This window comes from Microtus pennsylvanicus, chromosome 21 (assembly GCF_037038515.1).
Source record: "Microtus pennsylvanicus isolate mMicPen1 chromosome 21, mMicPen1.hap1, whole genome shotgun sequence".
In the NCBI taxonomy this organism is placed as follows: Eukaryota; Metazoa; Chordata; class Mammalia; order Rodentia; family Cricetidae; genus Microtus; species Microtus pennsylvanicus.
Genome location: NC_134599.1, coordinates 17,075,895 through 17,090,165, shown reverse-complemented (window position 1 = coordinate 17,090,165; position 14,271 = coordinate 17,075,895). Strand labels below are relative to the sequence as shown.

Genomic DNA, 14,271 nt, shown 5'->3' with positions numbered 1-14,271 from the left:
CCTGAGTGCTGGGATTACCGGCAAAGCCACATCGGACTTTTTTTTCCCTCCTCCTCCTCCTCCTCCTCCTCCTCCTCTTCCTCCTCCTCCTCCTCTTCCTCTTCCTCCTTCCCTCTTCCTCCTCCCCTCCCCTCCTCCTCCTCCTCTTCTCCTTTTTCTCTCTCCTTTTTTTTTTTTTTGAGCTGTGACTTCTTCCAAAACTGAGAAGTGACAGGTGACAGGCATGGGAAAAGGTGCAGTAGGCAGGGTAACAAGAAGATTAAGCAGTTACGTTTGATTAATATGTAACCCATTCACTGATACTTCATCTGTGTGTTTGATGACAGTGTTCAGTGCCATGCGCCAGGGGATGGGAGCTGATGGCGGCAACACCTCTGCCTGGGTGGGTGATTCTCCTGTTTCATCTGCTTGCACTGTTTGGACATACTGCTGCTCACCTCTGCCTGGCTCAGTGGGCTTTCAGATTGTATTATGTGATTTTGTATCATGTGATATTTACTAAATAGAAGACTGACGTAACAAAATTCCTGCAGAGAAACTGCAGAGTGGATTTTCGGTCTCCTGAAGAATGAAGCATATTCACAGAACAAGGAAAGCAGAGTGGAAGCCGCGTCTGTTCGTCTGTGATGAGCTTGTTGTTAACCAAATGCAAAACACAAAAACAGTGATCGATCAGACTGATGTAGAATCAGGCAAAAGCAACCCAACAAACCCTTCTAATTATTAAAAATGCTATTTGTGTACCCTGTTGAGTATCTTATACCTCAAGGTGATATTATGATGATGTAATGATATTATGGGCTAACAGTATTGTTTGTGAATTTTTTATTGTTTTGGTTTTTTTGAGTCAGGGTTTCTTTGTGTAGCCCTGACTGTCCTAGACCTAGCTCTGTAGACCAGGCTGGCCTTGAACTCACAGACACCCACTAGTCTCTGCGTCCTGAGTGCTGGGATTAAAGGTGTGTACCACCACCACCCGGCAGTTACTGTTTTAAGCTTATTTCTAAAATTTGTATGGAAGATCTTTATTATGTATGTTCTTAGAAAAAGTACTTATTCATTGTTTATTGTGTGTGTGATGCATTTAGATGGCGGGGCAGCGCTCTCAGGTGCAGCCCGCCAGTGCGTTTACTCACAGAGCCACGCCACTGACCCGAAAAGTCTGTATTCTGCTTGTTTTCGCTTTTTTATAATAACTTTGCAGAATAGTTAATTTTGATAAAATTCATCTTAGAAATTTTTTTTTCTTATCTCACGAGTTGCTGTTTTTGGTATTCTGTGTAAAAACTTGTTCCCTCAGTTTGACTTCGGGCCAAGAATATTAAACAGCCTTGTCTAGGAACTTGGAGTTTCAGCTTTTGGCTTTAAGATACTTCTCTTGAGTCTCCCACCTAGGACTCTGGTCTTCTTTCACACTTTGTAGAGTGTGTCTGCCTTATGTCTAAGTTATGTGGGAAGAAGCTCCCGCCTGAGGATGGCTGGATGCTCTAAAGAGCAGGCAGGTTTACGTGGACACTGCCAGCGTGCATGTTTCTTTGTGCATCTGCAGGAAAAAGGGGTGGGGAGTCCCGAGATCAGGAGGTCATAGAATTTTATTTGTTCATTAATCTGGGTGAAGGCTTTGGCAGTAGAAATGGGAAAAAAGTGGGGGGGGGGGGCGAGTGTGAGAGTGATCGGGGAGGAAGGAAACGGCAGGGTTTGAAATTGAGTCAGCCTGCGAAGAGGATGACGGAGAGATATCGGTTATCTTTAGACTGTGGCTGAGAAAAGGCAGAATTCCAGGAGTCCAAGTGGGAGGAGGTAGAGAGGTCCTGTCTGCACAGCTGGGGCTATGGGCGGCTGTGGTGGCAGCGGGTCCTTGTTGGGTGTAGATCTGCTGAAAGCCTGCCTACGGAGATGCAGATAGTAATCCCGTAAAGCGTTGCCTGGGGAAGTGATGGACAGCACTCTTAGTTTTTGTGCCTTGTAAATTCGCACTTGAGGTAATCTGAATCACGAGCTTGGTTGAATGAGCAGGCCGCTTAGTGTCTGCAGGAGCTGGTTCTAGGCAGGGATTTGGATGTCAGCATGTTGTTTAGGAGGTTATCCCAGGAAAAACCTGTTGGGCAGAGAGAAGTGAGTTGGGAACAAGAAGATATCAAACGAAGGGTTAACTTGCCATGGTGTTAGCGGGAGAGTAACTGTGACTTGTTCTCACTGACAGTTTCTAGGAGCCCTGTGAAATGGGTGTCATGGAATGGGCAAGACAGCAGTGGCCCTTCTCTTCCGTTCCCATCAGCCCTCGGGTAAGAATGTTCCCAGGTGGTAGATTTATAGTGTTTCAGACCTGCCCTGAAGGAATCAAAATAGACTCCAGAGCTTGGGGTGGGCGTGGGGGAGTAGCTGCTGCCAGTCTAGGATGCGAGGTCTTGGTGCAGTGTAGGCAGTGTGGGGGAGAGGGAACCCTTTGACACCTTCCTTAATCCAGCTCGTTTTCTCTGGGATGTCATTTAGGCATTGTATTTCAGGCTTAAATGAGTCATTCCCACAGCACGTTAGGATTGGCTCCAAATGTTTTTCTTTTGTTAAATCCTGATTCATGAGCCAGTGCCTCCTATCAATCAACACACTTTTTCTTATCAGCATATCCTGGGCCTCCAAGTTCAGCACTCTCAAGATCCTTTCCCAGATGTGTCTTGCAGTTACTCCAGGTCTGCCAGGTGTTTGTTAAATCAGCTCTTCTCGTCCCAAAGCAGGCATAGTACTTCCCTGTTCCAACTAAGAAGTGTGGTTGCCCCCTCTTCTTTTTAATGATTTATTTTATTTTATTTATTAAATTTTAATTTATAAAATTTTTATTTTATGTGCATTGGTGTTTTACCTGCATGTATGTCTGTGTGAAGATGGAACTCCTGAAACTAGAATTACAGACATTTGTGAGATGCCATGTGGGTGCTGGGAATTGAACCTGGGTCCTCTAGGAGAGCAGAGCACTCCTAACTGTTGAGCCGACTCTTCAGCCATGGCCTGTTGTTCTTACTGTCCAAGAGACAGGGGTAGATCTTGGAAGATGAACATCTTTCAGTACGTAATCCCAGCACAAGCCTTTGCACAGGAGAGACTGTCATCTTGTAGCAAGAGGGTCAAAGCTCTGTTTACGGTTTCTCAAGTCTGTGGATTGTCTGTGTCTCGCAGCCCTGACACACACAGCCTTCTGATCGGCAGCATTCCCCACCAGTGTGGTTTGGTCATTAGAGCCAGTGAGTACACGGACACAGTGTTCCCTCCAGATCCGTAGTTTATGCTGTGGTTGACTTGGTATTGTGCATTCTTGGGCTTAAGCAAACGGTCTAATGGCGTGCACCAGCCATCATCAGACCAGAGAGCTTCACTGTGCATGTATCCTTCCCTGTTCACTGAACTCATTGCCCACCTCAACTCCTGTGTCACCAGTCTTAATTGGCTTTGTAGTTTTGCCTTTTTATGGATGTCGTATAGTTAAAACTGTACTTTTTGTCCTTTTTGGATTGGTTTTTGTAACAGGGTCTCATTTAACCCAGGCTAGCCTTGAACTTGGTATGTGCTGGGATTACAAGTGTTCAGCACCATTCCTGGGTCTAGGCTTTTTTTCCCTTAGTAATTTTCAATTAAGTTTCTTCAATGTCTTAATGATTTTGTGGTTTATTTCTTTTTAGGACTGAATAGTTTTATCTCTTCACCCATTTAACCCCATGTGGTTGTTTTCAGGATTTGGGAGTTGTGAATAAAGCTGCTGTGAACATCTGTGTTTTTTTTTGTAGATGTACATTTTCACCATCTCTGCCTAAATACCAACGATTGTATGTTAATAGCACATCTCGTTATGTAAGAACCTGGCCAACTGTCTTCAAATTGTGTGGACCTGTTGCTTTGCATCTTCACTAGTGCATGGTATCGTCTGTTCTCCACTTTGGCTGTTTTCATAGGCACATAGTGCTGCCTCCTTGTTTTAATTTTCTTTATGTGCTTGCGTGTGAGTGTGCTGGCACACGTGAACATGTCTGTGGAGGCCAGAGACCCTTTTGTTGTGTTGTTGCTCTTTTTGTTTTGTTTCTTGAGATGGGGGAGTCTCACTATTATAGCCTTGGCTGACCTGGAACTCACTCTGCAGAACCAGGCTGCCCTCAGACTCAGAGAGCTTCACCTGCTTCTGCCTCCTCTATGCTGGAAAGGTGTGTACCCCCACACCTGGCCCTAACTTTTTACTTTTAGTGAAATTTGGTTTAACAGGTTTTTTTTTTGGTTCTGCCAGTGGTATTATACCTAAAGAGCCCTCCCCAGGACTGGAGAGGCAGCTCAGGGGGAGAATGCTTGCTGTGCAGACACAAGGACTCAAGCTTCTGCGGATGAAGCCATGCCTGGCCATGTGTGCACCTATAACCCCAGCATTGGAGAGGGGGAAGGAACAGAGACAGGAGGATTTCTGGGGCCTGCTGTTTGCAAGCCGACCTCCAGGTTCAGTAGAAGACCCTGAATCAGAGGATTAAGGTTGAGAGAGTGATAGAGCACACAGCACCCTGTGTCTTCTAGCCTCCGCAGGTATGGGCACAGAGACTTACGCCATACATAAATATACTGCACACACACCGTACACACGCTACACCCCCACACCACAGCCGTGCACACACAGACCCGCACACACCACACCCCCACACACTACACCCCCACACCCCACACCCATTCACACACAGACCCGCACACACCACACCCACACACACTACACCCCCACACCCCACACCCATTCACACACAGACCCGCACACACCACACCCACACACACTACACCCCCACACACCACACCCATGCACACACAGACCCGCACACACCACACCCACACACACTACACCCCCACACACCACACCCACACACACCACACTCCCCCCACACCACACTCATGCACACCACACCCATGCACACACAGACCCGCACACACCACACCCACACACACCACACTCCCCCACACCACACCCACACACACCATACCCATGCACACACAGACCCGCACACACCACACCCACGCACACTACATCCCCACACACCACACACACACACACCACACTCCCCCACACCACACCCATGCACACACAGACCCGCACACACCACACCCACGCACACTACACCCCCCCACACCACACCCATACACACCACACTCCCCCCACACCACACTCATGCACACCACACCCATGCACACACAGACCCGTACACACACCACACCCACACACACCACACTCCCCTACACCACACCCACACACACCACACCCATGCACACACAGACCCACACACACCACACCCACGCACACTACATCCCCACACACCACACCCACACACACCACACTCCCCCACACCACACCCATGCACACACAGACCCGCACACACACCACACCCACACTCCCACCCCCACACCACACTCATGCATACCACACCCATGCACACACAGACCCGCACACACCACACCCACACACACCACACTCCCCCACACCACACCCCCACACCACACCCATGCACACAGACCCGCACACACCACACCCACACACCCCCATACACACCCCCGCTCGCACATACACACCACACGCACACACCCACACCACACCCATGCACACACAGACCCACACACACACCACATCCACCCATACCCATACTCCCCCCCACACCACACACCCCCATACCACACTCATGCACTCACGCATACAGACTTGTACACACCCTCCCACTCCCCACCACATACCCCCACACCGCACCCATGGAAACAGACCTGCACACACCCCCACACACACATACACACAGAATCATTATCTGCTGAATGTGGAGGCCCACACCTGTAGTCTCAGATCCTGGGAGGCTGAGGCAGGAGGATTACCACAGGCGGAGGCCAAGACTGGACTACCTAATTAAGTTTCAAACCAGCCTAGGTGTGAGACCTTGTCTGAGGAAACAAAAACAGAGTCTTTACCATAACCCCAGGTTGTTCGTTTTCTCTTGTGATTTCTAGGCATTGTATAGTTTTATGTTTTAACATTAGGCCATTTTGAGTTAATTTTTGTGACAGGTATAAAATCTGTGTTTAGATTAATGTTTTTGCTTGTGGAAATTGGACATCCAATTCTTCCAGTACGTTTTGTTGAAAAGACCACTTTCCAGCCACAGAGAAACCCTGTCTCAAAAAAAAACCAAAAAAAAAAAAACCAAAAAAAAAAAAAAAAAAAAAAGAAAAGAGCACTTTCCTCCATTGGATTGCCTTTTGATAGTTAGTCTTGAAGTTCGTGGTGTTTGGCCTCCAGCTCTTTCTTTCTTTCTTTCTTTCTTTCTTTCTTTCTTTCTTTCTTTCTTTCTTTCTAAGATATTATGGCTCTTCTTAGGTGTTTGTCTTCTGTGTAGACATTAGGGTGAGTTTGTTGTTATTTACCAAGTAACTTGCTGGGAGTTTGGTTGTGATTCCATTGAATCTATAGATTGAGTTTGAAGAAACTGGCGTCCTGACAATGTCTATTCTTCTTATTTATGAACTTGGAGTCTAAATCATTTATTTAGTTTTATGTTGATTTTTTCACCAGTTTTATGGGTTTCTTCACATTGGTCTTGTACTTGTTTTGCTATATTTGCAGGAAGTATTTGTATTTTTTGAGGGATGATAGCATAAGTGGTATATTTAAAACTTATTTTACTAGCTTTATTCATTTTTAATTTTATATGTGCACCACGTGTGCATGCTTATATGTACACATGTGCTTGGTGCTCATGGAAGTCAGAAGAAGGCATCGAATGCCCTCGAATTGGAGTTAGTTGTGAGCCACCATCAAACTTGGGTCCTCTGCAAGAGCAACAAGTGCTCCTGTAACCTGAGCCATCTCTCCAGGACCTCTATTTTTATTTTTTTAATAAAATTAAAATTTTTATTCATTTTTATGTAATGGTTATTAATTTCATATTCCAGTTTCTTGCTGCTCATAGGAAATGGATAGTTTTTTTTAATGTACTGATCATGTATCCGCTACTCTTGCTGAAATTGCTTATTAGTTAGCAGACTTTGGTAGTTCTGTTGGGTGTTCTGCGTAGATGATCATGTCAAGGTGGACAAAGACAGGCTTATTTCTTTCTTATTTTTCATTTCCTTTTCCCCTGGCAGTTTTAACTCCTGTGGTTTTCCATGGCAGCTGCCTTTTCTGCTTTTGTTGCCTTCAGTATGAGATTGCCTGGGAGCTGGGGTAAGAGGGAGTTAAGGAGGAGAGGAAAAGAAGCTGGGGGGTTTCTTCCATTCTGCTTTTGCTTTTTCTGCAAGCAAACCAGAGGGCTTTCCTGAGTGTTTTTTTTTTTTTTCAGCATGTGCTACAAGGCACTGTGTGGGGAGTCTGGCAGTTTGGAGTTCAGGCCTGGGGCTATGTGAGAAAAGGGGTAAACATGCCTTCTTGGGTGGTCACTTTAGTCCAGCTGCTCAGGCTTATTTCCTGTGTGTCCTCAGTGACTCCACAGGCATCTGTCTGGGTTTAGTAGTTGTGCTCAGTGGCTGAGGTGGTTATAGATTTACCCCAAATTCCAGGATCCAGCACTCTCTTGGGCTGGGTGTTTAGGACTTATCTGTCATCTGCTGCAACTGTCTATTGCCCTATGGGCGTGAGTAACTTTGCAGGTTTCTTGGCTAGAGAATGTCCTGCCAGCCTGGAGGGAGCCCTCTAGCTGTTACAAGATAGCCAGTTCCCAGCAATAGGAAAGTAACTAAGCCACCTGGGGAAGGGATGGACGTTTACTGCATTGTTACTGTTTACTTGTTTCCTATTGACATGTCTCCAGTGTCTTTTCTTAAGTTGATCTTAGCCACATCATTCAATGTGTGTGTGTGTGTGTGTGTGTGTGTGTGTGTGTGTGTGTGTGTGTGTGTTAGGGGATGTTGTATATGCTTGTGCTACCTTGGTGCTTCTACAAGATTGATGTTAGGTGTCTTACTCTATTACTGTTCCTGTTATTTTTTGAGACTGGGTCCCTCACCGAGCCCGGAGCTCACTGATTGGCTAGATTGGCTGGCTACTGAGTTGCTGAGATCAGCTTCTTCCACCCCCCACCCCCAGCACTGGGAATTACAGGTACATACCACCACACCTGGCTTCTTTTACGTGGGTTCTTGGAATCTAAACTTAGGTCCTTATATTTCTGCAGCAAGCAGGCTCCCCATTTAGCTATATCTTCAGCCCCTGCCTCATTCTCTTTCAAACCTCTGAAGTATACTGTTTACTTCTACAATAGAATGTAAATTATTGAAGCATTTTCATAATGGGTTTTCATCTTTTCTTCTTTCCACTTCTCTTCCCTTTGAAGTCCCCCCCCTCTTTCTTTTGAAAACAAAGCTGGATGTATTGGGGGCTGGAGAGATGGCTCAGTGGTTAAGAGCATTGCCTGCTCTTCCAAAGGTCCTGAGTTCAATTCCCAGCAACCACATGGTGGCTCACAACCATCTGTAAAGAGGTCTGGCGCCCTCTTCTGACCTTCAGGCATACAGACAGAATATTGTATACATAATAAATAAATATTAAAAAAAAAGCTGGATGTATTAATTACTTGTCTTGTTGATGATTCAAAAATGCCCGACTAAAGCAATATAAGAAAGGGTTTATTTTGTACCACAATTTGAGGGTCCAGTCACAGTGACTACTGGAGCCTGAGGCAGGTGGTCACATTGTATTTGCAGATGGGAAGCAGAGAGATGTGCAGATAACTCCTTCTACTAGCTAGGCCAGTGTCAAAGTTCCACAGACAGTGCCACCAGCGGGGGACGAAGTGTTCAGACGCACAAACCTCTGCAGGACATTCACATATAAACCATAATACTTGGTGAAGTGTCTGTGATTTTTATGCCATTTTAGCAACAAGGAATGCATCTTAGGGTGATTAAAGCACTTCTTCAAGGATGGACGTTCAGTAATGGAACTGAAGTAAAGGCCATGGTATGGTTGTTTTTATTTTGACAATGGGCACATATTAGCTTAATGGTAGCCAGTCATGTAGTAATTCGATGTTAATTATTATTGCTATAAATAAGATTGGCAAACTTTTCCTTACAGGGCCAAATAGTAAATTTTACTTTAGATTTTTCAGGCCACAAGTTCTCTGTAGCCTGCACTGTAGTCTCCCATTGATGAACAGAGAAATTCTGCCATAGATAATAAAGTGATGAAGCCAGGTATAAAAACACACGTCTGGCCGGGAGTGGTGGCGCACGCCTTTAATCCCAGCACTCAGGAGGCAGAGGTAGGCGGATCTCTGAGTTTGAGGCCAGCCTGGTCTACAAGAGCTAGTTCCAGGACAGGCACCAAAGCTACAGAGAAACCTTGTCTCAAAAAAACCAAAACAACAAAAACAACAACAAAAATAAAACCACATGTCTGTAATCCCACCATTTAGGAGGTGAGGCAGGAGGATTAGGAGATCAAGATTTTCCTCAGTTGTGTACCAAGTTTGAGGCTAACCTGGATTACAGGAGACCTCGTCTAGCCCTCATACTCTCTTCTAAAATGAAAAAGGAAACAGAACTGGCTAGGCGTGGCTGTGTTGCAGAAGTAGATGGCAGGTCCTGTGCAGTCCTGCAGTTCGCCAGCTGTCAGCCACTCGCAGTTTTCCATGCGGTGGTGGGTGCTGAAATTGCCCGGCAGTGGGGCCATCTAAATGACCCAGGGTATAGATTGCGTCCCAAGATTAATCTGGAAATAAAAACGAAATTTTAGAAAACCGCCATTAAGAATTCAGCCATCTCTCGGAATTTGCTTTTTCTGCTTTGAGAAAAGTGAAGTAAAGGAATACTACAGCAGATAGAGGGTATGACTTGTGAAAGACGTCATGCAGGACATGGTGGTTATTCTGTTGCCCTCTGTATCAGCCGTTGCCTTTGTGAGAGACTGAGTCTGGGAGAAGGGAGTCGCAAGCTTTTGAGTGGCCGCTTCCCTCTGTAATTACAGGCTACTGGAACCAACTCGTGTTTTTTCTTTAGGTCCTAGATTTTATTAGATTGTTTTTCTGTTTCTGGCTGCTTTTTTCTTTGACTTAACTTCCTGTTTAGAATTCTGTTCAGTCACATCTTGGTCTGGTTGAGAAAAAAAAAGAATTCTGTTCAGAATTCCTTTGATTTGGGGTAAATTGTAACCATGACGTGTGTTGAAACATCCCCGATAACATTTCCATGACCTGGGATAGGGTCATTCTTGACCAAAATCTTATTTATGGGATGTTAAGGAATATGTTTACATTTAAAAGTCTCTTTAGGGTATAACTAAACTTGGCTATAACCAGGCAGGCAACTTGTTTTCGTGAATGTGTAGTTTATATAGTTGCCATTTAGTCTGTGATCATAAGATATTTGAGAATGGTTTGTACTAGTTTAATGTATAACAGTTTAATCATACTTGAGAGTGATTTATAACAGTTTAATCTACTCAGGGTAGTTATCTGGTTTATGTTCAGGAGAACTTGGCACAAGCCGGTCTGTATAATGGGTGGTGTTCTAGCTTTTTAGACTTCAGAGATCCAGATATCTGTAAACAACAATTACACGAGAGCTATGTTCAAGAGGGTTGCGATCACACTGGTGTTGATCTAAGTGCCCTTTAGCAAGTTAGCTTTCTCGGCATCTGTTGCCTAATCTGTGAAACAGGAGCAGCAGTACTAATAAAGCAGGCACGCGGGAGTTTTGACCCTAGAGGAATGCAGGTGATGCTGTTGCTTTTGTTTTTGAGACCGAGTCTTTCCATGTTGTCTAAAAATTCTCCTGTCTCAGCCTCTCAGGTAGCTGGGAATTGACACTTGGTTCCACACAAGTGAGGCACAGCCTAAGTCAGTCAGCAATGACTGCTACTGCTATGTGATAGGAAGGTCCCTTTGAGGAGCTCCTTAGCTCGGAGACGAATATCTTTTTTAATATTGTTTCACCCAAACCAGAAGATTTTGTCTATCTTTCGTGTGTAAATGGAAAACTCCCATGTTCTTTACTGTGGGTTTTCATTCTGTTGTATCTAAAATCATATTTAGTAACATACTATGGTGGTAGAAGAAACTGTCTTAATATATTCAGGGCTCTATAAAGAAAATAATCAAGTTGAAACAATGACATCCTTAGCCAGGCAGGACAGTGTATGTAATTCCAGCACTCAAGGCTGGGGTGGGGGAATCGCTGTGAATTTAAGGTCAGTCTGGGCTCTGTTGTGAGGTCTGGAGCAGCCTGGATGAAAGGATGAGTCCCTAAAGAAAAGAAAAGCAGTCCACGTTTTCAGCCCAGGAACTAAACGTGCCAGCCCCTGTGAGTACCGACTGCCCAGCGTCTTTGATAAGCTGCTGGGTGATGGGAGAATGGCTCACCTTTCGGTGGGAGGCCCCACTGTATTTATGCTGCTGTAGAACGTTCACTGTGGTTTCCTGCACCTCTCACAGCTGATGATAAGTACTTGGTTGAGTCGTCATTATCATACCGTGGCTCATTATGTCTTTCTTCATCTCCAGGATGATTGAGGAAGGTGGGAACAAGAGGAAGACCATGGCGGAGAAGAGACAGCTCTTCATAGAAATGCGTGAGTGTCCAGGGCTCCCACGCATGCAATACTGGGGTGTGTGTGTGTATGTATGTATGTATGTATGTATGTATGTATCTATCTATCTATCTATCTATCTATCTATCTATCTATCTATCTATCTATCAATGTATATCCCTCCTTCCTCCTAGATAGGGTTTCTTTGTGTAGCCCTGGCTGTCCTGGAACTCATTCTATAGACCAGGCTGACTTCAAACTCACAGAGATCTGCCTGTCTCTGCTTTCCAAGTGCTGGGATTAAAGGTGTGCGCCACCACCACCACCTGACTAAGAAAGCAAGATCATTAAGGCAGAATGGAGTATCTGTGACTTTAAGTCATGACTGTTGTTTGGAACTCTTTCTGTAACTGTTGTTACCATAAGTTTGCCAGTGGCGATAAGTAGTTAATAATTAATACATTACATAAATTATCTTTTTACTAGATAGGCTTGCAGTAGAAAGAACTAAGCATTAGAACTATTGGAAAACCAAATGGAAGAACTTTGCTACCCACTTAAAAATCTTCTGTTTAAAATTATATTGTGACATTAAAAAAAAAAATCCCAGAACATGGCCTGGAGGAATTGGGTGGCTCCCAGTGTTTTTTTTTTTTAATTATGTGTGTGTGTGACTTTGACCATGTGATACCGACTGTCTCACACTTGTTGGGTCTCAAATTCCTTTATAGTATTGGTCTGGACTAGTTTTGTAAAACTGGAACTCACTCTGTAGATCAAGCTGGCCTCAGACTCACAGAGATCCTCTGCCTCCCGAGTGCTGGGATTAAAGGCTTGCACCACCACCGCCTGGCATAAGCCTTTAAAAACATTTTATGGAGCCGGGCGGTGGTGGCGCACGCCTTTAATCCCAGCACTCGGGAGGCAGAGGCAGGCGGATCTCTGTGAGTTCGAGACCAGCCTGGTCTACAAGAGCTAGTTCCAGGACAGGCTCCAAAACCACAGAGAAACCCTGTCTCGAAAAACCAAAAAAAAAAAAAAAAAACATTTTATGGGTACTACTGCAAAGCTGGGTCTGGGCATGCGCCTGCCATCCTGGTGCTCAGAGGTGAGGCAGGAGAAACATGAGTTATTAAGGACAGCCTTTTTATCTTAAAAAACAAATTACAAAATTGGTACTGCATGGTTGAATCAGGAAATGGGAGGCAGAAGCCCAGACTAGGATAGTCCACGAGGTACTTGAAGAATTCTAGAGTTCTGCCTGTTACGATATAAGTAACAGGTGAAGTTTCAGAAAATCTTTCGACTCTGAGCACTGTTTAAATCTGTAGAGACCAAGTCAGTGGAGGCGGAGTTAGGCTCAGCTCAGAGGTTTAGGCTTGATAACTGTCAGAGGTCGTAGAGAAGAAATGCTGGGACTGACGAGGAGTTGGCCCAGATCGCTAGTTACCTAAGGCAGGTGCTTCCCTCTGTCTCACCCCAAAGAAACAAAGTGCAGTTGAGCTTCCTTGAGGCCTGTGCACTGTCTCTCCCTTCCCGCTCCTGTCTTATCCCTTTTCACCAGGGGTCATCCTCACTGGCTTTGAACTCACCATCCTCCTGTCTCAGCTTCTTAACTGCTGGGATTATAGGTGTGTGCCCGTGCCTGGCTCTATAATTGTTTCCTGGATCTGCCCCTCAGACACAGGCTGTGCAGTTAGAATGCCGCGTTTGGATCTTGGGTCCCATGCTTAATGACCTTAGGAATATAACATTATATATGTATAACTTTAGGCAAGTTTCTTTTTTTCATTAGAATTTTATTATTATTATTTTTTATGTGCATTGGCGTGAGGGTCAAATTCTCTGGCACTGGAGTTATATAGACAGTTGTGAGCTGCCATGTGGGTGTTAGGAATTGAACCCGGGTCCTCTGGAAGAGCAGCCAGGGATTACAGGCTAGCTGGCCAGTGAGCCGTAAGGATGCATCTTGTCTCCGCATCCCTGGCACTGGAATTGCAAGCACATGATACCGTGTCTGGCTTTTTATACGGATACTGAGGATCTGAACTCAGGTCCTTGTGTAACTAGCACTTTACTGACTGAGTCATCTCCCCAGTACAATTTAGTCCTTTATTACTCTTTTCCTTCTTTAATCTCCCTTTACTTGATTGTGACTGAGATATTCTCCTTTGATTATCTTTTTTTTGTTTGTTTGTTTTTGTTTTGTTGTTTTTCGAGACAGGGTTTCTCTGTAGCTTTGGTTCCTGTCCTGGAACTAGCTCTTGTAGACCAGGCTGGCCTCGAACTCACAGAGATCCGTTTGCCTCCGTCTCCCGAGTGTTGGAGTTTACTTTCTTGACTCCACCGTTTTCTGCGTTTACCCTCTGCTGTCCCTTCCTAATCCCGCAGCTCACTGACGAAAGACATCGAGTGTTCCTCCTCTCGGAGTTCTCGTGTGTAGCCTAAGACAAAACTGGTAGTGTCTTGGTATGTTGTGTGCACAGGCACACTGTTTCTTTCCTCTCGGTGGATATCGCAGTGGAACCACACCTCTACTGTACAGCAATGAACTGCTCAACCCAGCTCAGCTTTTTGCTGTGTCCTCTTCCTAGGTGCTCAGAATTTTGATGTCATACGACTGTCAACGTACAGAACAGCTTGCAAGTTACGATTTGTACAGAAGCGATGCAACCGTAAGTCATTTCTTATTTCTTTGATGGGCAGCTAGGTTTCCTGAAGTTATGAAATAATTTTGATATCTTCCAACCATA

General features: G+C 45.0%; 1 protein-coding gene across 7 annotated transcripts in view; it reads left to right on the top strand.

Moving 5' to 3' along the window:
• The window catches only part of Dtnb (dystrobrevin beta), a 209,024-nt gene that overhangs the window by 9,057 nt on the left and 185,696 nt on the right, over positions 1-14,271 (top strand). For all 7 annotated transcript variants that reach the window (XM_075955708.1, XM_075955706.1, XM_075955707.1 and 4 more), the window contains exons 2-3: positions 11,493-11,560; positions 14,113-14,193. In XM_075955708.1, the coding sequence (XP_075811823.1) occupies positions 11,494-11,560; positions 14,113-14,193 (148 nt within the window). In that variant the 5' untranslated portion in view covers position 11,493. The remainder of the gene's footprint in view (positions 1-11,492; positions 11,561-14,112; positions 14,194-14,271) is intronic.